This window comes from Hypanus sabinus, chromosome 19 (assembly GCF_030144855.1).
Source record: "Hypanus sabinus isolate sHypSab1 chromosome 19, sHypSab1.hap1, whole genome shotgun sequence".
Taxonomy (NCBI): Eukaryota; Metazoa; Chordata; class Chondrichthyes; order Myliobatiformes; family Dasyatidae; genus Hypanus; species Hypanus sabinus.
The window spans coordinates 24,662,696-24,690,101 of NC_082724.1; the positions used below are offsets into that span (position 1 = coordinate 24,662,696).

The 27,406-nt window shown below is 38.2% G+C and overlaps 1 protein-coding gene across 2 annotated transcripts in view; it reads left to right on the plus strand.

The window, feature by feature from the left end:
* Positions 1 to 27,406, plus strand: part of flnbl (filamin B, like) — a 128,670-nt gene that overhangs the window by 56,138 nt on the left and 45,126 nt on the right. Inside the window, exons 12-30 of one of the 2 annotated variants that reach the window (XM_059944209.1) lie at positions 84 to 277; positions 1,217 to 1,330; positions 1,905 to 2,048; positions 2,462 to 2,585; positions 3,631 to 3,791; positions 3,881 to 3,971; positions 5,752 to 5,921; positions 6,027 to 6,144; positions 7,311 to 7,573; positions 8,762 to 9,359; positions 11,120 to 11,293; positions 14,760 to 14,922; positions 15,424 to 15,584; positions 16,139 to 16,306; positions 18,879 to 19,002; positions 19,666 to 19,822; positions 21,806 to 21,995; positions 22,821 to 23,068; positions 24,838 to 24,927. In XM_059944209.1, the coding sequence (XP_059800192.1) occupies positions 84 to 277; positions 1,217 to 1,330; positions 1,905 to 2,048; positions 2,462 to 2,585; positions 3,631 to 3,791; positions 3,881 to 3,971; positions 5,752 to 5,921; positions 6,027 to 6,144; positions 7,311 to 7,573; positions 8,762 to 9,359; positions 11,120 to 11,293; positions 14,760 to 14,922; positions 15,424 to 15,584; positions 16,139 to 16,306; positions 18,879 to 19,002; positions 19,666 to 19,822; positions 21,806 to 21,995; positions 22,821 to 23,068; positions 24,838 to 24,927 (3,452 nt within the window). The remainder of the gene's footprint in view (positions 1 to 83; positions 278 to 1,216; positions 1,331 to 1,904; positions 2,049 to 2,461; positions 2,586 to 3,630; positions 3,792 to 3,880; positions 3,972 to 5,751; positions 5,922 to 6,026; positions 6,145 to 7,310; positions 7,574 to 8,761; positions 9,360 to 11,119; positions 11,294 to 14,759; positions 14,923 to 15,423; positions 15,585 to 16,138; positions 16,307 to 18,878; positions 19,003 to 19,665; positions 19,823 to 21,805; positions 21,996 to 22,820; positions 23,069 to 24,837; positions 24,928 to 27,406) is intronic. The other variant, XM_059944210.1, reaches the window with a different exon arrangement.

Sequence of the window (27,406 nt, forward strand, 5' to 3'; positions counted from 1 at the left end):
GGTTTGTATCCTGAGATGATCAGGAATGTGGAAGTAACAATGAATCAAGGTAACTGGGCTCAAGTACTGTAAATGTTTCGCAGGTTTTGCTGTCGAAGGACCTTCTCAGGCCAAGATTGAATGCGACGATAAGAGTGATGGCTCTTGTGATGTCCGTTACTGGCCTACAGAACCTGGTGAATATGCTGTCCATGTTATGTGTGACGATGAGGACATTGTGGATAGTCCTTTCATGGCCAATATCCAGCCTACGTCAAAAGCCTTTAATCCTGATAAGGCAAGTATAATGAATGCTAAGCATTTGATTTTAGAAATGCATAACTTGCTCTCCGTCTTGTTCAGTGTAATCATGTTCCTGGCTAATTCGATTAACCAGCTTGCCTGACACATGAAATGCAGTGAGTGCGTATGTAGGGTTATTTACTCTGTGGTTGAGCCTGGATTCTGGGGTAGTATATGATGTGTGGGTCCTTCAAGCACTGATCGAGGCTCTTGATCGAATTCCAGTATTTGGGCTGAAGTTTATTTGGATTAACTAGGATTTGTTGCAGAAATGTGGAACTCCGAATATAAGAGAATACAACACATTGCAGGCCCTCTGGCCCACAACGTTGTAGCAACCTTATAACCTACTCTGTGATCAATCTAGCCCTCCTTTCCTGCATAGCTCTCCGTTTTTCTAGCATCCGTATGCCTACCTAAGTCTCTTAAATGTCCCTAGTGCATATGCCTCTATCAACACCACCCCTGGCAGGACAACTCATACCTCCCCCATGTATTAAAAAAAGTTAACTCTTGACACCTTCCTTAAACTTTTCTCCAATAATCTTAATATGCCACCTTATATTAGCCATTTCCATACGGGGCATAAAGTCACTGAGTCTCCACACAATCGATGCTTCTTATCATCTTGTGCAAGTCTATCAAGTCATATCTGACCCTCTTTTGCTCCAAAGAGGAAAGGGCTAGCTCGTTCAACCTCAATATGTGTGTGCTCTCTAATCCACACAGCGTCCTGGTAAATCTCTTCTGCACCCTCTCTAAATCTTGCATATTCCTCCTATAATGAGGTGGCCAGAATTGAACACAAGTATTCCAATTCTGAATACGTATTCAGAAATGATGAGATGAGTTGTGCATTTTTGGTGACTGTCTGGGGACACTTCAAGGATGGCTGGAGGTTGTACTGGGTAACACTTTGTTTTCCTCCTTCCAGGTTAAAGCTTATGGTCCAGGGTTGGAGAAATCTGGCTGCATTGTTCATAAACCAGCAGAATTCACAGTAGATGCCAAAGATGCTGGGAAGGCTCCACTGAAAATATATGCACAAGTGAGGAATTTGTTTTGTGACTTTTGTTGTTCTGCAAATGAGTTGACATTAGCTCTACTGCCCAGCTATTTTTCTGGAAATATACTAATTATGTAAGCTATGCGATCAATCTGAAAATCTGCTTGAAATATGAGAGAAATGTGAATAATCCTTTGATATTTGAAGAATGATTGGGCTATAGTTAGCATTTCAAAGATTGCAGTAGCATTAGTGGCAGTGAATATCTAAATATTTTGTAACTTTTGAATTTGATTATTGAAAATATTCAGTTAGATAATTTAAAATGGGGCTGTGTGGAAAATGGAGCAATTTGATTGTAATGAATATTGCCTAATAGCATATTAGAATTAGATTTTGGCTTGGCCAGCTGCTTGTGTGTTTGAATTTACAAGCTTGAACAATGTTGGCTATGCTCCGGTGTTTTGAATTAAAACTCCACAAGAGAACACTTTTGTTACCTTGAATACCAAATGTAATTTGCAGAATTACTCGCATTCATTAAATCCTTTTAATAAGAGAATCCCGCAGAACGAAAGGTTTTTGATTGATGCCTGTCTTTTGTATTTGCTCTCAGGATTCAGAGGGTATTCCTGTCAACGTTCAAATAAAGAATAAAAGTGATGGAACATCAGTCTGCTCTTACACTCCGACCAAACCAATCAAACACACGATTGCAATCGCTTGGGGAGGAGTCAACATTCCAAACAGCCCATTTAGAGTAAGTGAATTTCCTTGCACTATGTCTGTCTTATTCCAAGGGTCTTGCCTTTAGTGAGGACACTTTGACCTTTAGCCTGTGTCCAAATTTCAGAATGCCGTGAATTGTAATCATTTCCGATTTTCAGGATCTGAGGTTAAATTCCTCTTCAGTATTTTCTCTTGTACAGGTGTTGATGGTAAAACTTAGCAAGACTGCCTTAATCATATTTGACTTCAGAGATATCAATATCCTGTTTTTGTTATTGAATGACCCTGTACAATTACTCATGGTGCGGGAGCAGGAGAAGTCAGTGGAATAGGTTATGAACCCATTGGAATCCTTTACCTCCAGTGTTCATTTACAAGTACGCTTAACAAGTCTGCCGTATTTAAACAGTGGCTTAATGTTTTCTACATTGGTTTTCTTTCAAGGTTAACATTGGCCAAGGGAGCCATCCGCAAAAGGTGAAAGTGTTTGGTCCTGGTGTTGAAAGAACTGGCTTGAAAGCTAATGAGCCAACTCATTTTACTGTAGATTGTTCTGAAGCTGGGGAAGGTAAGGAAGGTTTGATACTACTATCTTAAGCATTCCATAGTGTTGTTCTCAGTTGCAGTCATGCTCTAGAATTTGCGGAATATTTCTTTGCTCTCCTCATCCTGAAAGTCATATCTATGGCTATAGGACTGGGTGAGAAACCTAGTACAGTGGATTCCGGTTAGTTGGGACAGCTGTTAAAGAACAAAAGTTAATCAAGAAAATAGTTGTGGTTCCCTTTATTTATTTGGGACATTATGTCACTTAATTGAGACAGGAGATCTTTGCCAAAAAGTTTCTGCCATCAGTCACATGCAATTGCTCTGAATGTTAAGACACTACCCAGTGCTTATAGCGAACAGATTTTAAATGGCGTCAGTTGAATGTGTTTATGTTCAAAAGGCAGTGATTTTTGTTACTGATAGATGGCAAGAAATAAGCACAAAGTCAATTTAGAACTTTTTTTGCTTACTGCGGTTTCAAGCATTCAGGCTTGGAGATGCCAGAAATGGCTGGGAGTGAAAATAAAGCGATTTCACTTCAAGTTAGGAACTCCAAGGAGTTTGAAGATATCAACAATCAGAATCGGGTTCAATATCACCGGCATGTGTCGTGAAATTTGTTGTTTTGTAGCAGCAATACTTCGTAACACATTATAGTAATGAATTATGATTTTTAAAAAAGTATATATAAAAATTAAGTAGTGCGGGGGGGGGGGGGAACAAAGTACTGAGAAACACTCATGGGTTCAGTGTCCACTCAGAACCTGATGGAGATGAAGAACCATCTTGAATGTTACAATGAATAATAAGCTTTAGAGGATGCAATCATCAAAGCATTGGGCTTGAGGAATTGAGGTGGTGCATTGAATAGTTCAGTTGTCATATCACTCTTGCCCCTTATCAATTATCGAAGACAACTATCCTAGCAGAGGAGCCCACGGGAATAGAAAAATCCCCTGGATTTGATTGCTTTTTGGTGGTCTATTTGCAGAGTAAAGGGTAATAGAGGAAACTGTTTAGACCAGCCTTTACTAGGGAAGTCTTGAATGTTTTTCTATTTTCAGGTGATGTCAGTGTCGGTATAAAGTGTGACGCTCGTGTAGTCAGTGACTCTGAGGAGGATATTGAATTTGATATAATTACAAACCCGAATGATACCTTCACAGTGAAGTATACACCACCAGCAGCTGGACGTTACACTATTAAAGTTCTGTTTGCTGGCCAGGTTTGTACCCCGAGACTAAAATTACTGTACTCTAAAGGTTGGTTCTACCCGTTTGTTGAGTAATCAGCTAACCTACTCCTTCTCCATAGGAAATTCCCATTGGCTCTTTTAGAGTAAGAGTGGACCCATCTCACGATGCCAGCAAAGTTAAGGCTGAAGGCCCAGGATTAAGTAAAACTGGTAAGAGTTGATGATTACTCTTAGTTCCCTGGGAGGCGCGAGTCAGTTGCTCTGACCTAATCGCAACTTCCAGCTCGGTGACTGCTGAATGATGCACGAGTTTGGGTCAAGCATTTCACCAACGTTAACAACTGCAAAATCATACTTCAGTAATATGCTGTAGCAATCTTGTAAACAGCTGAATAGACCCAATTATAGTAAAATATTACAAAGTTCTTTAAATGAAGTAAGGTACAGAGGCTTGCTTGTATCTTGTGACAATGCACTTAATTTAAAATTTTGTTTAAAGGTGACTGAGACTGATTAGACTTGTGCATTTCTATTAGCAGTGTTTCTAGTATGTAGTTTCTTCTTTTCTGACCTGGTGTTTTTGAGCAGTTTCTGTACTGTCTCCGTTTGGGTTAAACTTTCTTTAGCTTGACTAATGCATTTGTAAGCGAAGAAACCCGCTCTACTACTAGAAAAGATTTAAGGCTCTGCTACAGAATCTCCTTTTGTTCAACAGCAGCCTTCACTGAGTAATGGTCAGTTAACTACTTTAAACACTGCTTCATTGTTTTACAAAGCACTAGTTATTTAAGAAGAAATGGCAACCACGCTTCAGTACTTTGGGGCGAAGGGTATTTCTGTGTTGTGATGTAATATTAAGCTTTGGGTCAGCCACAAATACGATGCAGTGGAAAATGTGGTTAAAAGTCAATTAATGCCATTGCATAACTTGATTATCCAAAGTGGTTAGTTCTGTACCCTTCTGTTGTCAAAGGTATAAATCTGTCAAGGGTCCTGAACCCGTGGTCTCCCTGTTTCAGAAGTATCTTTGGTCTTGCCTCCAACAATCTTTCTGCCACTAACCTTCCTCCACAAAATCGACATAAGATGTGCCAAAACCCATCTGTCTGTCTTTCGTTTGCCTGGTGCACTCTTTTTTTTGGAGGAGAAAGTTCTCCATGTAATGCCTACTAAATAAGCAAGTTACTATTTTATTCCAAGCAACTCTGAATAATTATACTTGCAACTCAGCAGATGTGCTGTTTAAATAGGCATTTAATGTTAACAAGCTGTTGTACACTGTTCTTGATCCTAAGAAAACAGGAAACCCATTTTTAAAGAAATTCTAACCAAGTTGAAGCAGTCATAGAAAATCCTAAATGGTGCAGCTAGTTGGTGAGGATTGTGAAATATTTTGATCTAGGATTCTAGGAATTTTAACATGAGTAGTTTAACTTAATGTTCAAAGCAGCGATGATTCACCTTCTGTTTGTACATGAAGTTGGAGACTTGGCTGGCACGTTTTAATTCAGTTGAGGAATATCCATTCCATCCTGGATTGGTACTTGTTGGAAATGTGGTTTTTGATTAGTTTTGTCTGAGACCAATTGTCAGAATTGAAGAGGGTTTTCAGTTTGAAATGATGCAGGGTCTTTTGGTCTAGATGGCATTTGTTCCTCTCTGCCTAACGCAAGTTTCCAGCACTTTCTATCTGATTTCTAGCATCTGGAATTGTTTTTTCATTTACTGTTTGTTTGCAAGTTATATTGGTTTTAAGGCTGGGGGCACTGTTGCTGTTATTGCTGTTGAGGCTCCCTCATTTGTGCTTAGTTTTTCCTGGTCCTGGGTTGGATCATTTTGATGGGGGAGGAAGTATAGGTTATTGGTGTTAAAATGCTTGTTCAATGGAAAGTTTGAGTTGCATGCTGCATTTTTTTTTTCAAAAGGGTGGAATACTCATGGAATACCTGACCTCACTTTCTCGGTTAAATAACTTTCTTTTCAATGGCAGGAGTGGAACTTGGAAAGCCAACTCATTTCACGGTGTTTACAAAGGGTGCTGGGAAGGCTCCACTAAACGCCCATTTCACCGGACCTTCGAAAGGAGATGCTGTTAGTGACTTCGAAATAATTGACAATTATGACTATTCTCAGACAGTCAAGTACACACCTCTACAGCAGGTGAGCTATCATTTCTTTTTCCCAGGCAAGAATTTGTGAATAGTCTTCAAGGACATGCTGCACAATGACTTGAATGCTTCTCTAAATGTGTGTGTGTTTTGGCAGGGTAACATGAACATTGCTGTGACCTATGGTGGTGATTCAATTCCCAAGAGTCCCTTCAACATCGAAGTAGCATATCCACTTGACATGAGCAAAGTGTTGGTCAATGGCCTTGAAAATAGTACGTATCTTTTTCTGTCTTGATGTCATGTATTTGCACTTTTAGTCCAGTGAACTTTGAACAGATGTGTCTTGGATTAGCTTTGGTGCTTAAATCCTTCCATGATGACACTCTCGGAGGTGGAGCTTTCAGCATCTGAAAACTGAGCCTGGTGAGAATTTAAAGCAGTATGTGATATAGTCGGTCATGTGCTTTAATGCGATCTCTGCACCTGACACTCAGCCCACTTACTAGTTCCCACTGGAGTTCCCTTGCTCCATTTTACCCCGACCCTCTTTTAATCAGCTGAATTGCCAACAAATTTGTGTTCACTAAAAGTTGCATGAGTTGCCATTGTGAATCAAGACTGACTGCTATTTGAATCAAAACACTTATTAGAGTGCATTACAAAAATTATATTTAAAAGAACCTGCACTAAGGTGGTTCTTTAGTGCACCTTAAGAAGTAAAGGTTCTTAAGTTCCTTTAGAACCTAAAGGAACCTAAAAATTCCCAAGTGGATTTTTTTTTTATTGTTGGCACCAAGATACAAAGGAAAACTTTATTTTTGCTTATCATCCATTCGGATAATTTGAAAGCAAGTATATTGAGTTGAAAATTTTAACAAAATTCTCTTCCTGGACTTGTTGAACATTGCTGTACATTGATTTGGAATCTTTAAATTTTTAATAGGTGCATTTCAAAATTATGTTTCTGCTTGAGCGCTGTGGTTTTGGGGATCATCAGAATTGTTGGGTGGGGGGGGGGCATTAATTCCCTGCTTGTGTACTTGGGAGCAATCTGGTTCATCTTCCTCCATTAAACCACACAATTTTCTCTTGTGTGTCCGTTTCCTTTTAAAAGTCCTTTTCTGAGTCTCTGAGCAAATTCCAGCTCTTTCCCATCTCTTACATCGCCCCCACTCCTCCCTCATGCATTTTGCCCTTTATTGTGGTGTAACTTGGTAAATGTTAAGTTATTTTACTGTGCCTTTTATGGGTTTGCTTGTTACTCCTTTGCCACAGAAAAAAACAATTGGTAATCATGTCCATGAGCAGAATTGTATCGTGCAAGATTTAATTAATACAAGAGTAAAGTGGTGATGGAAATGCAAACTGATAGAATAAAACCAAATCTGATACTGATACTCCATTCTGATATTTCCCCCCCCCCCCCACCCATTACTAGGAGTGGAAGTTGGCAAAGATCAGCAGTTCCTCATTAATACAAAAGGAGCTGGCGGGCAAGGTAAAGTGGATGTGAAGATCTCCAGCCCATCTCGGAAATCTGTGACTTGCGTTGTGGAGCCCGCTGCCAGTAAGGATGCATGTGTTGCTAAGTATATCCCCAGGGAAGAGGGGCCGCATACAGTAGATGTGATGTATGATGGAAATCCGATTCTGGGTAGTCCGTTCACTGTGGAAGCTGCACTGCCCCCTGATCCTTCCAAGGTAAATCAGTTGCCAATGGTTGAAGTATTTTTGTCTTGATGCTTTGCAAGTTTGAATCCAGGAAAGCAGTCGTTAACAACAAAATTGCATGGCACTGGTAATAACAGTGGAAATTCAATTAGCTGAGCTAATGTCAAACATGTGTAAAAGCAGTAAGTCCTATAAGGCAAACAGTGAAAAATATCAATTTGAAATTGAACTAGCGTGTAGAGATGAGCACAAGTTGTCACTTTTACACTATTTAAAGTTTGCTATGTAGACCTTGATATCAGAGCAAAGCACACAAAATGCTGGAGGAACTCAGCAGGTCAGGCAGCATTTGTTTGAGAGGAATAAACTGTTCACCTTGCCATGGATGTCTGTGGAGGCCAGGCCGTTGGGTATATTTAAATCAGAGCTTGATACTGAGTAAGGCAGACAAAGATAATGGACAGAAGGCAGGAGAATGGGGCCGAGAGGGAAAATAAAACAGCCATGATTGAATGGTGGAGCAAACTAGATGGGCTGAATGGCCCAATTCTGCTACTATGTCTTGTGGATGTTTCAGGCTGTGACACTTCAATTCAGCTGCTGTTTGTACTCCTTCCTGCCCCTCCCCCACTTCATGCTGGCTCCTTCTCTCTTCCTTCCAGTCCTGATGATGGGTCTTGGTTTAAAATATTGGCTGTTTATTCCACTCAATAGGTGCTGCCTGGTGTGCTGAATTCTTCCAGTGTTTTGCTTTGGATTTCCAGCATCTGCAGAATCTCTTGGGTTAACACTTCAATATCAGATTTGTGCTTGCTTTACTCTGGCGCAGAACAAGGGAAATCTTTCACTATTTCAGAAATTGTGAATATCCAGCTTCCCTGACCTGCTGTTTTCTGTTAGTGATATTTCCTGAGATTTGTTCCAGTTTGGCTCCCAGAGGAGTTGGTTTCTGAGGCAATCTATAATCTTGTTCACTGTTAAAGCATTGAAGTCAAAAGTTAAGCATTATCTTGACCACAGAGCAGGGTTACTAATGAGATGAACAAAAGCCTGTCTTAATTACTTAAGAATTTCTTGATCTTTTGCATTCTATTTAAAATCTTCAACTTTGGTTTGTGCTAATTAGCCACTCTACCAGTTGTGTTGTTGGACAATTTTAGAGTGACTGTAATGGGAATTATTCCATGATCGATAACCAATGAATATTTCTGTGTGCAGGTGAAGGCATTTGGGCCAGGCCTCAAAGGCGGCCTTGTGGGCAAATCTGCTGATTTCACCATTGACACCAAAGGAGCTGGTACTGGTGGTTTGGGTCTCACTGTGGAAGGCCCATGTGAAGCCAAGATTGAGTGCTCAGATAACGGCGATGGAACCTGCTCAGTCTCTTACTTACCAAGTGAAGCTGGAGAGTATCTTGTCAATATTTTGTTTGAAGAAGTTCACATTCCAGGCTCGCCATTCAAGGTAGACGTGACGTTGCCTTTTGATCCCACCAAAGTTACAGCCTCTGGTCCTGGCTTGGAACATGGCAAAGTTGGGGAAGCGGGGCTATTCAACGTCGACTGTTCGAAGGCCGGTCCAGGAGAGCTGACCGTGGAGCTGGTGTCAGATACAGGGCTTAAAGCTGAAAGCCATATTCAGGACAACGGTGATGGCACTCATACAGTCAGCTACATACCCCTTCAGCATGGTCTACATACAATAACACTGAAATATGGTGGAAAGTCTGTGCCCAACTTTCCTTCACGGCTACATGTAGACCCAGCTGTAGACACGAGTGGTGTGAAGGTTTATGGACCTGGAGTTGAGGAACGAGGTAATGGCTTTTTGTATCTCTTTCACTGGAAGATTTTATAATGATTGTATTGTATCCATAACATTTTTCCTCTTCGTGTCACAACGCTGAAAGCAATGGCATTTATTAACCTCCGTTTCAGTGGAAGCTGCTGCCACCTGGAAAGAACTTTTCAATAATCTGGACAATATGATCTGTATCAAACATTTACTCAGATTGCTTTAAAATATTTCTGCTGTAATGAGCAGATTTGTTAGTGGCCATGAAACACATGGCCAGTAGGGACTGGACATCCATTGCATGCCACCTCCTTCAAATACTAAAATACTTGGGTAGATTCTGTAGAGAGAGTCAACAGTGCAAGTCAGTGACTCTTCTGAAGCTGTTAGCTCTGGACTACAGAATGTTTCCAGCGTTTTGTTTTGGTTTGACTTGCCAAATGTCGGAAGTTAGTTAATGTGAACAATCAGTGAGTCGGCGGCCACACGGTTGCTCCTGAGTCCTGATGGTTGCCGGGTAAAGTTTCTACTAACCCCTGGAATCTGGTATTCTCAGCCAGCACTGCATGATGGGGATTGTCTGAAAATTTTTTTTTTAATGATTTATAACCAATTTTTAAACTGAGCCAGCTTTTAAACCATTGAATCAAACAAAGATCATTGGTGTAGTAATGAACTCACCATCTTGCCTAAATAGTTTTAAAATACTGTTTTCCCCCCTCCCCCTTATTTGTTAAATTAACAAGGGCACAGTAAGTGCCCTTAGGAAATCCCCAAACTGGAGTATCCTGAAACTCACTGAGAAGATGAATATTTGGTGGACTGTAACTGGAGAAACAGCATAATTCTGCTCATTAACCTGTTGCACTTTTTGACTCTGGTCACAAGGTATCTTGTGGAGAGTATAGAAAATGTAGCGTCTGATTTTAAGATTTTTTTGTTTTGTTTTTCCTCAGCCATCAGGAAAACCAATGGATGAATACATGTTCTGTTAGTTGAATGTTGAAAGGCTTGGACAAAGTTGGCTCAAAACACATTGGGGGGGGGTGGGGGGAGGCTTATCAGTGAAGGATGAAGAAAGCTGCAGTGTCTTGGTGAATTCCTAGTGGATAATTTCCAAAGGGTAAAGCTTCAAACAAACAAGTCCAGCTCCAGCTTTAAAAGACCAAGTAATTTGCAGCTTCGGAAATTATCTGAATCTTGTGGTGATCTCTAAGGAGTTTATCCAAAATTGTAGTTAGCATTTCAGTATAATTCTACATATGGCAATGTCCAATGGATGTGTTAATTGTAAATGGCATCTTTGCTTTCCTTATTAACAACTTTTAACTGTTTTGAGAATTATTAATTAAAAATGTTTAAATTGGTTAAATTTCAACATGTGAGCGTATTGGAAATTTATAGCTCCTCTTGTTGAAAACATTTGGGGAAATGAATAACTACCTGACTTTCTTTAAAATGTGGCCATTTTTCCATGTTTATCTGCAAAGATTAAATATGGATGAAAATGTTTCTCCTTCAATATTTTGCTAAAGCAGCTTTTCTAATGCATATGGAGTCATCTCAGTTGATCCACCTAGGCTCTTGGGGACTATTGAACTGGTCTGTGGAAACAGGTAATTCAGGGAAACTGGGGAGCTTCAGAGACTTGGCATTACCCATTTAAGATTGGTTATTTTGATACAAGTTGAAAATTTCAAGATTGGTAACTTACTAAGTAGTGTATAGCCATATGCATCAGATTACTGCTTCTGAAAATAATACTTTTTTCGTTCGTTATAGGAGTGTTTTGTGACGCCACAACAGACTTTACGGTGGATGCTAGTTCATTGACTAAGGTTGGAGGAAATCATATCAAAACAAACATTACAAATCCTTCAGGAGCCCGAACAGATTGTCTAATTAAGGATAATGGCAATGGGACATACGCAGTGGAATATACTCCATATGAAAAGGGTATGGTGGAAGTTCATCTTGTGTTAATGTTGGAATTATGAACAATTGGCCTTGAATCCTTTTCATTTAATGTGTCTCCCCATAACTTTTTTGCTGTTAATGAAAGAACTTAATAAGTAATTTAAATATTTATGGAAATATACTTGGACTAAAGACTGCAATTTTAGGTCGCCATTATAGTAATAAGATAAAATTCTGACTCTGAACTTGTGGTAGTTTCCAGATTGACAAGTCACCAGAAGACCAAACTGGTTTTATTAGGAATCGGTATTCCTTTTTTAATGTTAGAAAATTGATTAATATAATTTATACTTCATCACCCATAATCCCAGAATGTGTTATTTCATTAGATGCTGAAAAAGCTTTTGATAGAGTTGAATGGACATACTTATTTAACGCTTTGAGATATTTTAATTTTAGTCCTAATTTTATATCATGGATCAAACTAATATATTATAAACCTGTTGCTTCTGTTCTTACAAATAATTACAGATCCTCTTTTTTTTTTCAATTATCTCGTGGTACGAGATAAGGTTGTCCCTTAAGTCCTTTATTATTTAATATCGCATTAGAACCTTTAGCCATTGCTATTCGTGAATCTCCTAATATTTTTGGTATTACCCGTAATGAGAAGTTATACAAGTTATCACTTTATGCTGATGACTTGTTGTTATATATTTCTGATCCTGACAGGTCTATTCCCGCTATTTTATCCTTGTTGGCTCAATTTGGTAATTTTTCTGGTTATAAACTAAACTTGGATAAGAGTGATTTATTCAAACTTTATTGAACGATAGGATACCATTTAAAATTGTTACTGATAACTATCTATTTAGGTATAAAATTTACCAAGAAATATAAAGATTTATTTAGACTGAATTTTTTACCTAAGCTCCATCAAATTCAACAACTTACTACAAGATGGTCTCCCCTATCCTTATCATTAGTTGGTCGGATTAATGCTATTAAAATGATGATTTTACCGAAATTTTTATATTTATTTCAAGCTTTACCAATTTTTATTCCTAAATCTTTTTTTGATAACATTGATTCAAAAATTTCCTTATTTGTGTGGCAAAATAAAAACCCCAGGTTAAGTAAAAGGCAATTACAAAAATCTAAAAAAGATGGTGGTTTAGCTCTACCTAACTTTAGATTTTACTATTGGGCGAATAATATCCGTAACCTAATATATTGGAAATTAGATTTGGATTCACCATTGTGCCCACAGTGGGTAAATTTAGAATGCAATGAGGCACAGGGATATTCTCTATTCTCCGTTCTTGGTTCTTCTCTTCCTGCTGATTTAGTTAAATTCAATAAACAGATAACTAATCCTGTTGTCAAACATACATTACGAATTTGGTTTCAATTTTGTAAGTTTTTTACTCTGAAAAACTTTGTTCTTGATAGCCCTATTTTACTTAATTTTTTTTTCAAAACTTCTTTGACAGATCAAGCTTTTAGCATATGGAAAAGGAAAGGTATAAAATGTTTTCATGATCTTTTTTTTTGAAGGTAGTTTGATGTCTTTCGACCAACTTTCCAACAAATTTAAATTACCTAAATCTAATTTTTTTAAATATTTACAAATCAGAAATTTTTTACATAAAGTTCTACCATCTTTCCCCAATTCAACTTCAATGGATTTCTCAGATTTGATTTTTACCTTAAATCCTTGTCAGAAGGGATTAGTGGCTTTTATTTATAATATGATTATGAAGATACAACCAGAAATATCAGGTAGAATTAAACAAGAATGGGAAAAAGAACTTCAATATAATATATCAACAGAAAAATGGGAAAAAATTTTACAAATGGTTAATTCTTCTTCTATATGTGCTAAACATGCTTTAATACAATTTAAAATTGTACATAGAGCTCATATGTCTAAAGATAAGCTTGCTCGATTCTATTCTCATATTAACCCTCAATGTGACAGATGTCATTCAGATGTGGCTTCATTGACCCACATGTTTTGGTCATGTCCCACTTTACATAACTATTGGAAGGACATATTTGCTACCATTTCCTCAATTTGGAATATCGATTTACAACCTCATTTTATTACTGCAATTTTTGGTATACCAAATGAGGATGGTAATCGGTTTTCCCCTTCAATTAGACGAACGATTGCTTTTGTAACATTAATGGCCAGAAGGTCTATATTACAAAATTGGAAAGAAGTAAATCCTCCTACCACGTTTCAGTGGTTCTCTCAAACTATTTCTTACCTGAGCTTGGAAAAAATTAGAAGCACTATTTTTGACTCATCAATTAAATTTGAAGAAACTTGGGGACCGTTCATTCGACATTTTCATATGAATTAATTTGGCCCCTTCCAGACCTCCTCTTTACTTATTCTTGTTCAGGTATGGAGTTTCGGAGTTTTTGACACTATCATATACAAATAAACTGTTATTATTGCCCATGTTAGTTTAGTTTAGTGTTTTTTTTCTCAATATATATTTTTTCTTGTATTTAATTTTTTTTTCTTTTGATTGTTTTTATTTTTTTCATATATAATTATTATAGGCTTGATTGATTAATGTACTATTTTTGTTGATATTTAATAGGATATTGTTATCTTATTATTAATGCAATTTCAAGTCTATTGCACTTATAACCTATTCATTATTATGTTATGTTTTTTTTATATATGAAACTTAATAAAGAGATTGAAAAAAAAAGAAAAGAAAAGACAAGTCACCAACTTGTAAATAAAGATTCTGTTCTCTTTTGTTAGCCCAGCACACTCAGTTTTCAGTCTCTGGGAAAGTAATTTCTCATCTGTAGTAAATGGACTTCAGTTTTGTAGCACAGCAAAACACTTCAACATTCATGTATAGCAAGCAACTGAGAAAGCAAGTATTGGTTTTCATTGCTGAAGGCTCTGAGACCAGGAGTATGTGTTTTACTACAAATTGTACACAGGACCTTGCTGAGACGATGCCTGGCATAGCACATACAGTTTAGGTTTCTTTACCTAAGAAAGGCTATACCTTCCACTGGAGCGCAGTGAAGGTTCACCAGGAGGGACTGTTTTATGAGGAGATGAAGTGGACTCTCATTATGCATCAGAGTTTTGGGGGGAGAAAAGAAAGATCTGTCTGAAACTCTTAATTCTGATGGGCTTTGATACATTGGATCCAGGAAGGGTCTTTACCCTGAGAGCAGCTTCTAGAGGAAGGGATTAAAGTCTCATGTTGAGTAGGGCAGAACGGAGATGAGTCGTCAATTTGTGGAACCAGAGACAGTAGAGGCAAAGCCGTGGCATATTTGAGATTGCTAGCTCAAGGGATTTGGGGAAGGAACAGGAAGGTAATCTCAAGATGGGGCACATGCCATGATGGTATTGAGCATGTCCTGCCAATCAAAAGGCCATATTTATTTCTTCTGTTAAATGTGTAAAATAGTAAACTCTCCTGCTCAAGTGTTTCTGTTTGTGAAATGCCTTTTTATGCAGGGATGCATACTATTGATGTAACCTATGATGATGCACCAGTTGCTAATAGCCCATTCGCAGTAGGAGTCACAGAAGGATGTGATGCTTCACGTGTATCTGCAACAGGACCTGGACTTCAGGAAGGCTTGACCAATAAGGTCAATAAATTCTCTGTAGTAACAAGGTAATCTTGCATTTCTCAGCTGTTGTTGGATAAGATTCTGAAGTTAGTTTATCCAGATTCAAAAGCATATCAATACAAATAAGTTCTGTTCCATAAAATGCATGATTTACCTCCCCCGCCCCCCCCCCCCCCAACTAAACTCTTTGTTTATCAGAGTTTCTTGACTCCTGGAAAATTGCTTGTCAGTCATTTTCTCTTTATATAGGCTTAGACTAGGTTGTAAATCTACGTGATCCACATTGGTATAAGTGCAGCTTTTCGACATCTTCAGATTCTCTTATCTCTTTGTCTAGCAATTACACAATTTTGGAACAAAGCTATACATTACAGCTTGCCTGTTAACTACCATAGATTTTCGGCCGTATAATGGAGCAACATTGCAAGTGTCTTTAAGTAGATCAATTGTAATTCACATCACATACCACTTGACAATACAAAAAAAATCCATTATAACTAATTGATTTTGAAACCAGCTCATAACTAGAAAATCTTGTGATCCAGAGGGGCAGGTATCGGTGGTCTTGGAATTACTGTTGAAGGACCTTCAGAAGCAAAGATGTCTTGTAAGGATAACAAGGATGGCAGCTGCAGTGTTGAATACATCCCCTACACTCCTGGAGACTATGATTTAAATATTACCTATGGAGGACATCACATTCCTGGTAACATCTTTTAGTCTGTTTCAATCTGGTTCCTTCAGTTTTGATTATGGCATTTTCCAAGATCATAAATAGCTAAATCACTTCCAGTAATTGGAAGCTAATTTCACAAGTTCTTGTTGGAGGATTGTTGAGTCATCATGACACTCAATACTGTTACTACTTTTAAAAGTTTGAGTGGTCTTGCTGTTTCAAATGGAGATTGTTGAATACCAGTATGTGTAGGTTACAATACATTATGTGAGCAACAGACATTTTAGAAGCTTTTTTAAAATCTTGATGTAATCAGATTCTACTTTTTTAAATTATTTTAACTTTCAATTATGTTTGGACTATAAAACTAATTTTTTTAAGAACTAATGCTCAATGTCAGTCTTCAATGTGAGATCGACTGGAATGTGGCTTGAGCATTTGTTGAGTGTAGAAATTGTTGAATCTGATGTCAAATATGATTTTCCCATTAAGCTTTCGATTTCAGTCCCTCATTTTGTATATTGCTCACCATTCCAAAAGCCATTGAATAAGTTCCAAAGACTGAAATGTCCCCTCTCCTGCAGGCAGTCCATTCAAGGTACCAGTGAAGGATGAAGTGAACCCCAGCAAGGTACAATGCAATGGACCTGGTCTAAGTTCAGGTGTACGAGCCAAAGTTCCCCAACAGTTCACTGTGGACTGTAGCAAGGCTGGAAAGGCTCCTCTTCAAGTAGCTGTGTTAGGACCTAAAGGTAAGGTCATAACATCGAGCGCGCTCTGCTTTCCCTTTGATTAGTAAACTAGATCGTTGTGTAAGCTGGCCTGTAGGTGGATGTACCCACAGGACGGTGAGGAGCATTGGTCTTAAACAGTAACGATTGAAGTACTGGTTAGTCAAGTGAATCACTTGTCAACTTCCAGTGACAAAGCTCGTATTTACTGCAAGTAAAAGGTTTTCTATTCTAGTTTATGAGAGACAGCACCAACCATGGCACAGTCCTTTGAAAGTGATTGCAGACTTCTTTAAAGGAGAGACCAAGGGCGATGTCAGTGAGCCAGGTTTGCATTTGAGTTTGATAATTTCAGCAAGGCAAGAAAGGTGGTGGGTGTCCATTGCACTGGTCTTATCTGCTTTTGTACTAAGAGCCAAAGTAGAATTTGCTATGCCTAATGCTTCAAATCGTTTGTGTTGTCACTCTTAACTTACCTTTCTAATAAGCTTGACTTTTTAAAAATAAATCTATTTATTTAGATTTAACTTGTTCCAAGACTAGAGCCACTAAGAAATGCATGTACTGTACACCTTACAATGTTGACATTTCTGCACAGCCCAGTAAAAGAATTAATTCTGGCTATGCTTCTGAATTGGAAGTAATCTGAAATTTTGAGCAGATTTCTTCAGCTTATAGTGTTATAGTTATGATAAAAAATTTTAAAAACATTTTTGCTCATTGAAAGTTTTAGGTTTGTGTTTGCTTCAATGTGTTCTATTTACTAGTTGAAGAAATGTTAACTTGGCCCACACTAGCTTTAACATGAAATTTCTCATAATCTGTTCCGCTTCCTGCATTTAAATCTGTTGCTGTGTGGACATAGGACAGTGCAACATAGGAACACAGCTTTTGTTCCACCTTGTACTGAGTGTAATGCCAATCTAAACTAATGCCATATGCCCACACGTTCTGTGTCTCTTTGACTCGCTGCTACTTCACGTCTGTCTAAATGCCTCCTTAACTGCCATTAATATCTGCTTCCAAGGCCCATGGCAGCACACTCTTCTGTGCCTCTCTCTACTTTTTTATCTTTTGGGTTTCTATTCGACCTCTGCTCCAGGGAAAACAATTGTAAGTTTTTCCAGCCTCTCCTTTGCAGCTAGTGCATGCCAAGCAGGGTGACATCCTGATAAATCTCTTCTATGCCCTCTCTAATGTCTCCACGTTCTTCCTATGTAGTGGCAATCAGAACTGCGCACAATCTTCTAAATGTGGCCTAACCAAAGTTCTTTATTTGCAGCTGCAACAAGTCTTGCCAACTTTGATATTTAATATCCCAACTCACGAAGGCGAAGATACTGTATGCCTTTACCACCGTATCCACTTGTGTTGCTCTTTCAGGGAGCTATGGACTTGCCCCCCCCCCCCCCCCCAACATCCCTCTGCTCGTCATTGCCACTAAGTATCCTGCCATTTACTGTGTCCTTTTGCCTTTGACCAGGTTAAAGTCTGTCTGCCATTTCTCCACCCAAGTTTCCAGCTGATCTATATCCTGCTGTCTTCACTATTCACAGCTCCAGTAATCTTCCTGTTGTCTGAAAATTTGCCAATTGAGCAACCTCCAAGGGGTTCCAGCACTGATTTTTGCAGAACACCACTGGACACAGATCTGCAGCCAGAGAAATGTCCCTCCATCATTATTGGCTTCTATTAGCAAGTCATCTTTGTACTCAATTTGCAAACAAATTGTGGAACCCATGTTATTTACTCCCCTTTGGATAGAGGGACATTTCAAATGTTTTAAAATCCAAGTAGATAACATTCACTGTCCTAGTTGTTATTTTTGTCATTTTCTCAAAACGACTCAGTCAAATTTTGAGACATGGCCTCCACTGCCTGAACAATACTGTCTTTAAGTAAATACTTTGCCAAATACAAGTGAGAGTCTCCAATATTTTCCCCTACCACTGCTGTAAGAGATTGTACTAATCCCACAGTTTATTATGAATCCATGTTGATACTCAAAATTTTGAATTAAAATGTTGGCTGAGTACATCTATCTTTGCTAGTTTTTGAAACTTTCTGCAGATTGTTGCCAGGAGCTGAATGTTGGTAATAGGCGTAGAATATTTTAACATAATGACTTAAAGTAACTTCAGATTTTATAAAGATTGAAGTATTTATTAGACAGTAAATTTGAATGGGTAGGGATAAGACTGATGTAGATAGATAATTGAGAAGTTCATATGAAGTACATCACCAGTTTGAGTGTTGCTAGTTTTAATAGCAAACTCTTAATATTTGCATAAAACTTTGAATGAGTAATACAGTAATGTTAAAAGAAGTGAAGCAGTAAAATAGCTGATTTAGGATATTAAATCTACCAGACACCAACTGTCTTGTCCTGCACCCATTTTCTTGGGTTTGTATTAAACATTTTAAGCTAACAATATTCCTCACTTACAACTACTTCTGATGTTTGCTTATTTGCACCACTAGGAACTGATGGAGTAATACCTTGTGATAAACTAATACTTGAGCACCTGCAGCAATGCAATGGAACTTTTAACATTTCCAGTGTATCCAATAGTTTGATTTCATCTTTTCTCAGGCATAAGCGAGCCCATTGAGGTAATTGACAATGGTGACGGAACTCACACCGTCAGCTACACCCCCTCAGTTGAAGGAGTATATTCTGTTTCTGTCCAATATGGTGGCGAGAACATTCCTCGCAGGTAATTTGAATTGCTTTTGGTTTTGAGTTGATGTTCTAGTGTATGATGTCATTCTCTATTCAGAATTTAAATATTGAAGAAGAATTGGAATACATTGATTTTAAAAATAAACCATGTTTCCAGAGTCAAGTAATTTTCCCATCTCTCTTTATCTTGCTGGCTTGTCCCTCTTATGTTACCTTGATCTAATGGGAAGTAACTGGTCTACTTTGAATTGAGATCAATTTTTCATTGCCATATCTTCAGTTTATGGACAGATTTTTGAAGTAAATCCTGTTGGCCTCATTTTTAGTCAAGGATGTACATGTTGACAGATCACAGGCTTCTGCTTTGTCCTTCTACTGGTTTATTTACAATCTATGATGTATTTAGTTGGCAAAATTGCCTTGCAGGTTTGCTGTAATTGTAGCAATATTTATAAATTTAGGTTGAGTAGATGCATAAATTCTGGAACCATAAATCTAGCTTAAATCTCAACCAACCTTACTTTTATATAATGTGAGTGTCTTTAGACACCTATATTAATGAATTAGTATGTACATATTTTAGCTATTATTTTTCCCTTAACTATATTTCTTAACCCATTTGTAGATCTTGGAGCTTTAATGCAAGTTCATATTATTCTTGCAAGTACATGCTAAATTAATGAGTATTTGTTTTCAGTCCTTTTAGGGTTAAGGTTCTGCCAACTCATGATGCCAGCAAAGTGAAAGCCAGCGGGCCAGGCCTGAATTCTTCTGGTGTTCAAGCCAGTCTACCTGTGGAGTTTACTATTGACGCCAAAGATGCTGGAGAAGGGCTCCTTTCTGTGCATGTGACAGTACGTTTTGAGTTATTTATGCTTCCTATAAAGTGTGTCATGACAAAATTCATTTTAAACTGTCAGGCGGCTACTTGCCAGTTGGAATGGGGATAAATAAGTTTCATTAAGTGTTTTTGAGATTTGGCATATCTGTTGATCTTGAAGATTCTACTTCAGAATCTTGGGTGTTAAATCTAATATTTTACTAGAGAAGGTTTGACTTGCCCACTTTCATAAGAAATAGATCATATTGATTCTTAGTTCAGGATATTACTTGGGTTGCAACAGGTGTCCTCTCTGTTCCCACCAATGAAAGGTCGAGGGCTTGAATCTTGAGCCTTCTGAGGGAAAAAATGCAGTGTCAGTACAAGGAAATTTTTGCCTCAAGCATTTGCTGAACAGAAATTGAGAAGATAGTTTACAGTGAATAACTGGATTTGTCTTGGCGCTGCTGGGATGTTCAACCAACAGCTAGATGCCTGCTCTAAGTTTTTTAATGCTGACAGTAAAAATTGACCAAATGCCAACCCATTATCTGATTATTCAGCACCTTAATGTTGAAGTATTGCAGAATCTCTCTTTAAGCATGTCACATTTTGGCTTAATGGGCTGAAAAGCTATTCCCCCCACTTTATATGACTCATCCATTATTTTAAAATGGAAGGGAAAGATCCTCTTTGGTTACTGTTTTTTTTTCTCTCTTTCTCTCCCCCCCCCCGCAAACCCAGCCTCAGGAATGTGCTCCTGAAAAGTGCTTCAGCTGGCCTAGCAAGTGCATGATTTCCTTTTTTCCCTGCCCCCCCCACCCCCAAGGCTAAAAACCTAAAGTTTGCTACTGTCAAGGGTTCCCAACTTGGGGTCCACGGACCTCCCAGTTAATGGTAAGGCTCCATGGCATAAAAAAATGTTGGGAACCCCTGGTCTGCATATAATTCTCCGTTTTAGCTAATTCTGCAAACGAGTTTGTAATGTTAAATCAATAACTTAATGTCAGTGGATTCCAGTTAATTGGATCATGGTTTAATCAGTGCCGTGTCTAACACCTACACAAGCAGATGCATCTGAAGCTAGTTAGAAACTTCTGCAACAGTTTCCTGCCTCTTAAGCAGCTTAGTGTCCCAAGTAAACAAAGGGAATCCCAGCCATTTTCTTGATTAGTTTTTGTTTGCGAGTTGTCCCGAATAAGTGGCTGCCCTGATTAAACCATGACCCAATTAAATGGAATCCACTGACATTAAGCTTTTGATTTAACGTTATAAACTCGTTTGCAGAATTAGCTAAAACGGAGAATTATATATAAAAGGTGCTCAGAACAAATGAATTTTCTTAAAGCATTAGTTATGTGTGATTGTGTTCAAAAAGCAGTGACGCTTTTGATGGTTGGTGAGAAGTAAGCAGCAAGACAGTTTAGAACTGCTTTAATCTCTGCGGTTTCAAGCCCTTAGGCTTTTGGAGAAGCTAGACATGGCCGCAAGTGAAACTAAGTATTTCACTACAAGTTAGCAACTACAAAAATTTGAAGATATCAACAATCATCTTGAATGTTACAATGAAAATGAAGATTTTGCAGTTGCAATAATCAAAAGCATTGTATGAAGGCAGTCCATGTTCTGCACTAGTTGTTTGTGCTGATTTTGTTCACATACGTTCCAATCAAAAGAACATGGTAAGGTGCACCGGGTAAATTTCTCCATTGATAAGTATTTGGAACTAGGACACAGATATATAGTATTGTAGTAGTATTAATAGTGTTCTAATTTGTTCTGTACTTCACTTAAATACATAATTACCCAGTTTGGTACCTTTCTAGCTATATCCATGAAACTTCAGCTGATTGACACTTATTGGGCTAAAATGTATTGGTGTCAGTAACAGGAATCAACTGTATTTCACACTAAGAAATTGGGAATGGGTTTACTATGATTATTTAACACAAAAAAATTAAAATATTTTGTCTCTAGAGAATATTAATAACACTTGGGGATGTCAATTCATTCACAGGATCATGAAGGAAAGCCAAAGAAAGCCAATATTTATAACAATAATGATGGCACCTACAGGGTTTCCTATATACCGGATAAAACAGGGCGTTACACCATTGTCATTAAATATGGTGGTGATGAAATTCCAGCATCCCCTTATCGGATCCGTGCTGCCGCTGTTGGTGATGCCAGCAAGTGTACAATGTCCGGTAAGTAAAGGACTTGTGGACAAGTTTACTTGTGAAGTTTAAAAAGTGGAAAAATTGATCTTTGTGTAAGTGGCTAATAATTTCCATGTGTAGCTTGACGCAATGCAGTTGTACTTGAATACTGCATTAATAACATGAGGAACTAGATTATGTGCCTGATTAGTAACCTTTGTGAAAACTGCAGATTTGGGTAACACTTAGATAGTGACAGAATAATAGAGCGTAGAAATGGGCGCTTTGTCCCACAATATCTGTGAGGTCCATGATGCCATATAAAACTAAATCTCTCCTGCCAGCACATTTTCCATATCTCAATCTTCTTCCCTCATTGTTGTAGGCATCTTAAAAGTCTTTGAACAACACAGCTTCACCACTATACCTGAAAACTTGTTCTTGGCCACCTAAGACTGTATTTTTACTAGGAAAAATGTGACTGGCACATTACAATTAAATGTTCCCCTCACTATAAATACATCCTCTCATACTTTGCAATCTCAGCCAACAGTGTCTCTGATTTATGGAAACTTCAGGTTATGGGCAGGTGTTGAAACCAGTTGGTGACATAGGGGGAAGAGCAGTTCTCCTGCTCAGAAGATGAGGAACAATGTCTGTGGTCTGTTATGCCCCAGTTGAGTCCCAAGGGTGCTGGACTATCTTTAGAAAGCAACATAGCATATCTACTACACAGCACCTAATGTTGGAATGTACATTGTTTATGTGCACTTTGGAGGAATAGATAGGTAATTTAGTGTTTAGAAATTCCATTCCACAGTAGGTAGATTTCATTTGAGCATAGTAAACTGCAACTTCCCAATTATGTTGAAGGTTCTGGCCTTGGACCAACCGTTCAGTTGGGAGAAGAACTGGGAGTGAAGGTCGATGCGAAAGCTGCAGGAAAAGGCAAAGTCACCTGCACAATCTGTGCCCCTGATGGTACTGAAGTGGAAGCCGATGTTATTGAAAATGATGATGGAACCTACAATATCTACTACACTGCACCTGAAGCTGGAACGTACATTGTTTATGTGCGCTTTGGAGGAGTAGATGTTGCCAACAGCCCATTCCATGTTGTGGTGAGCTTTGCTGAATTTGATGTCTTTTAAATTGGGAAGGAGGTAAAATTTGGATTGACTGAATCTGTAATTAAAGGTGAACCCTTTTCAGACTCTTCAAAGGACAACTGTGTAGGAACTTGGTTACTTTTTGGTCAATTATTCGCTCTTGGAATATTATTTTGATTTGGAAAATCAATATTGCACTCTCAGAAGCTTGATATAATTGTAGAATATTCTTTATTATGTCCTTTAAGTGATTCTTTCCATCACGACTGGTGGAAACTTCCATTATACAGGTTAGCTTTCTTTCAGAGCAGTTGTGTGATTTTTTTTCAAATTGAAGAATTTGGCATCTTACCTGCATTTGATGAAAATGTTAGTTCAGTACTGGAGAATTGTGGAGGAAAATATTTGAATGCCTTGTAAACGTAGCATTTCTCACTTGTGTTTATAAAATAGTGTATACTCCAGCTTATGGTCAATATCACCCATCGGAGGTTTCCTGAATTACAAATGCCTTTTTTGGAATAAGCAAGAAAATTGATTTCCAAATTGTATGCAACCTGAAGTTAGCCATCCTAAACTCTCCCAATATAGTTCAGTTTTAAGATTCCAATATTGGATATGTGATTTTGTTAAACTTGGTAAACATCTGTCCTGTTTTTTAAATCTCCATTTAAAAAAAATGTACTTGGCATGCCAAGATGTCTTGGACATTATATTCAGGAAACCCCTTTCAGATTCCCCTGCTTTTAAACAAGAGTGTTAACTTTTTCCCCCTTTTGATGTTGTAGCTGCTCATCATTGCAGACGGCTTTTAATCCCTGATTTGGGATTTGATTAGCTTTCACCTTAATTTGTCACGCTTCAAGATTCAAATTTATTTATCATGTGTAAATTGAAACATATGTTTGTGTTAATTATATTCTCAAACATGCATTGTTTGTGTTAATTATTCTCATTGGCCCTGACTACAAAGATCAGTTGAGGTGAATCCATGTAAATAGAAAAGGCTGTTTGATGCCTACATTTTTGTTGAGCTGATTGATGATGAACTGGGACTCTAAACTTGATTGCAGCTAGAAAAAGTGAATTGATAGTTCTCACAGTTGAATAAAAGTAGTTTTTAAAAGATGTCTTGGTTCAAAGCCAGGTTGTGGAAATTGTGAACAGAATTTGCTGCTGCTTCCATGAAGAGTTTGTAGTGGAGCTCAAATTTGACCTTTCAGGGCAGCTTAGTAGATATAAAAACACCCCTGAAGATGGGGTGGCACAGTAGCATAGTGGCTAGCACAACACTTTATAGCACAGGTGACAAGGGTTCAATTCCCGCCACTGCCTGTAAGTAGTTTGTACGTTCTCCCTGTGATCCCATGGGTGTCTTTCCCTGGGCTTCTTCTCTGGTTTCCTCCCACAGTCCGAAGACTTGCGGTTTTATTGGTTAATTGGTCATTAGACAGACTGAGTTGGGGGATTGCTGGATGGTTGTATCTCAATAATAATGGCAGTTTGCAGGCTAGATACTGGATCACCCATAGCATTGACTGGATGCTGGAGAATACACTGCTTTATAACCACAATGCTATCTTACTGGAGTAATAGCAACTGATACTGCATGCCAATTAATTTAATCATGTTATACACTTGCATAAACCGGGCAAAATTATTTGATGAGAACCTTCTTTCATTTGTGAAAAATGTGATATTTTTTTTTAAACTTGCAGGTGAAACAGTTGGATTGAATTTACATGTGTTTCAAAACTAACTTGCTATTTACCATCCACCAGGCCACAGATGAAGCTCCAATAGTGCCACAGCAGCTGGTACAACAGCAGCAGCAATCTCTAAATGCTTATCCCCCTGGCTTCCAACCCTGGGTACAGATTTTAATATATTAAATTTTCTATTAGTCTCTTCTTCCTTATCTAGTGTTCACAGCTTGCTGGGATCTGCCGTCTGGACTGCTTGATTTCTTCCCTTTCTATCCAATTTTAGCTATTAAGACTTTTTATTTTCATTAGCTGATGGATAAGCTCTCAATTTTGCACAGGTGGAACTGTATTTGCAGCTTATTTAACAGGAACTCTAAAGCTGGCTACATAAAAATAACTTTTTATTTCTGCAAGTACAGTCCCTACTCCTTTGCAGGAAAGAGGTTAATGATTTGCCTCTAGCACACGTTTGGAAATGTAAATCTGGAACCAAATTGCAGCAAATCACTACATGTATTGCCCCCGCCCCCAAGTCATTGGTACACCAAGAATCTGGACATAAAGAACTTATGAGCCATTTTACACACTGTGAGAACTATATAAAGCACTGACATGGAAAATTACATTTTGCCAGTTTTAAATGTTATGCTTTGAGTTGTGACTGTATTTGAAAATGCATCTTGCTTCTTTTCAACTCTTCCACGTTGTGCCTGCTAAATATGGATTGAGTTGGTTGGTTGGTTGCTCAGAATCTTAATACTTGAACAAATCGAATATATTATTAATGCTCCTATATGCTGTGTGTTTCTAAAATATAGCATTCAACAAACTAAACCTATTATAACTTTATGCAGTGAGTTTCTCATAATATGAAGCAGCTGATCTGATAGCAGACCAGCGGTTTCTTTTCTCCATAGATGCTGCCCGGTCTGCTGAGTTCCTCCAACATTTTGTGTGTTGCTTTGATTTGCAGAATCCGCAGAGTTTCTCTTGTCAGTGGTTCTTCAATGCCTCACGTTACTCATGGCTATGAGATTTTTGTGAACATTATCTTTAATACTAAATCCTTGGTTATAAGATAAAAATTGGGGCTCTATTTTGAATCTGTGTTAAATGAAGCATCAATTAGATATCTTTTGATATTTTGGAAATGCATTGATACGGGTGAGAAACAAATCTGCAGATGCTGGAGATCTGAAACAACAGTAGAAAAAGTGGAAGCATTCAGCAGCTCGGGTAAAACCTGAGGAAAAGGTTAACAATCCGGGTTGAAGGCACTCTTCAGTTTTCAGTGAAGTCTTTAGCCTGAAAGGTTTATTATTCCTTTTTCTTCAGATGCTGCCTGATCGTATCTTTCAAGCATTTTCTTTTTTTTAGTGTTACTTCGCTGAATTGGTATAAAGTAATAAAAATAGATGCATAATATGGCACAAATCAGACATCCCACCTACTAAAAGACTTAGAAACAAAAGCTATAGTGCTAAAACAAACCCTTTGGTCAGTCATGTCTGTGCTGATCATGATGCTAAATTAAACTTCGTTCCATTTTCCTGCACAGTCTTTATCCCTCTACCTTCACTGTTCATGTTTGTCTAAATGTCTCTCAAAGGTTGCTATGATATCCGCTTCAATTTCCTTCCGTCTAGCAAGTTCTTTCCGGACACTTGCCATTCTGTAAGCGACATGCCTTAACTCTGCTTTTTAACATTCTCCTCTCAAATGTATGCCCTCAAATGACATTTCCATCCCTGTGGGGTGGGGGGGGGGGGTTAGGTGGGGGAAAGAAGATTCTATTTACTGTACAATAGCCTTTCAAATTTGTAGTATAATTCCATCTGGTTGTCCTTGGCCTCTATTCCAGAGAAAACGTTCCAGGTTTTGCCCAACACCTCCTTTTATAGCTTATTTACTCCCAACCTCTTGGTGCTCCCTCCCCCAGGCCTCTATTCTTACCTGGTGTGGTAACCAAAACTGCACAGCATGTTCATGTTTTGGCCTAATTAAAGTTTTGTACACTTGCGACATGACCTCCTGACTTTATACTCAGTGTACTGGCATGACATACACCTTTTCTGCCCACCACTTTCAAAGAGCAATGAACATGCACCAATTATCTCTCTCCTTCAATACCTCCATGAGGCCCGTCATTTACTGTGTACCTTCCTCTTGACCTACTAAAGTGCAGTGCCTCACACTTGTGCTGATTAGTTTTATCTGCCATTTCTCTACTCAAACTTCCAACTGATCTATACCTTCGGTCGTCTTTTACACCCTTCCTCATTCTCCACAACTCCACCATTTTTTGTGTCAAATAAATACAACATTCTTACTCCAGTGAACATTAAGTACCGATAAAACTTATTGAATAATTATAAATATTTAACTCTTGTTCAATAGCTGTTTGTTATTTGCTTATACTAGTTTGCACCAACACAGCTTGTACCCTTTTGGCTTTAAAACCAATTGCTGGAAATGTGCAGTTGTACAGCATGACTATTCTTGCTGTACACTTCAGAAATTATGATTAAGCAAAGTGTGCGTAAAAGGAACAGGAAAACAAGTAATGGGGCACAAAAAATGGGTGAAAATCTTGAGCCATTTTGGGAATAGAATGGTCATGAAATAGTGCTGTGTTTTGGGATTG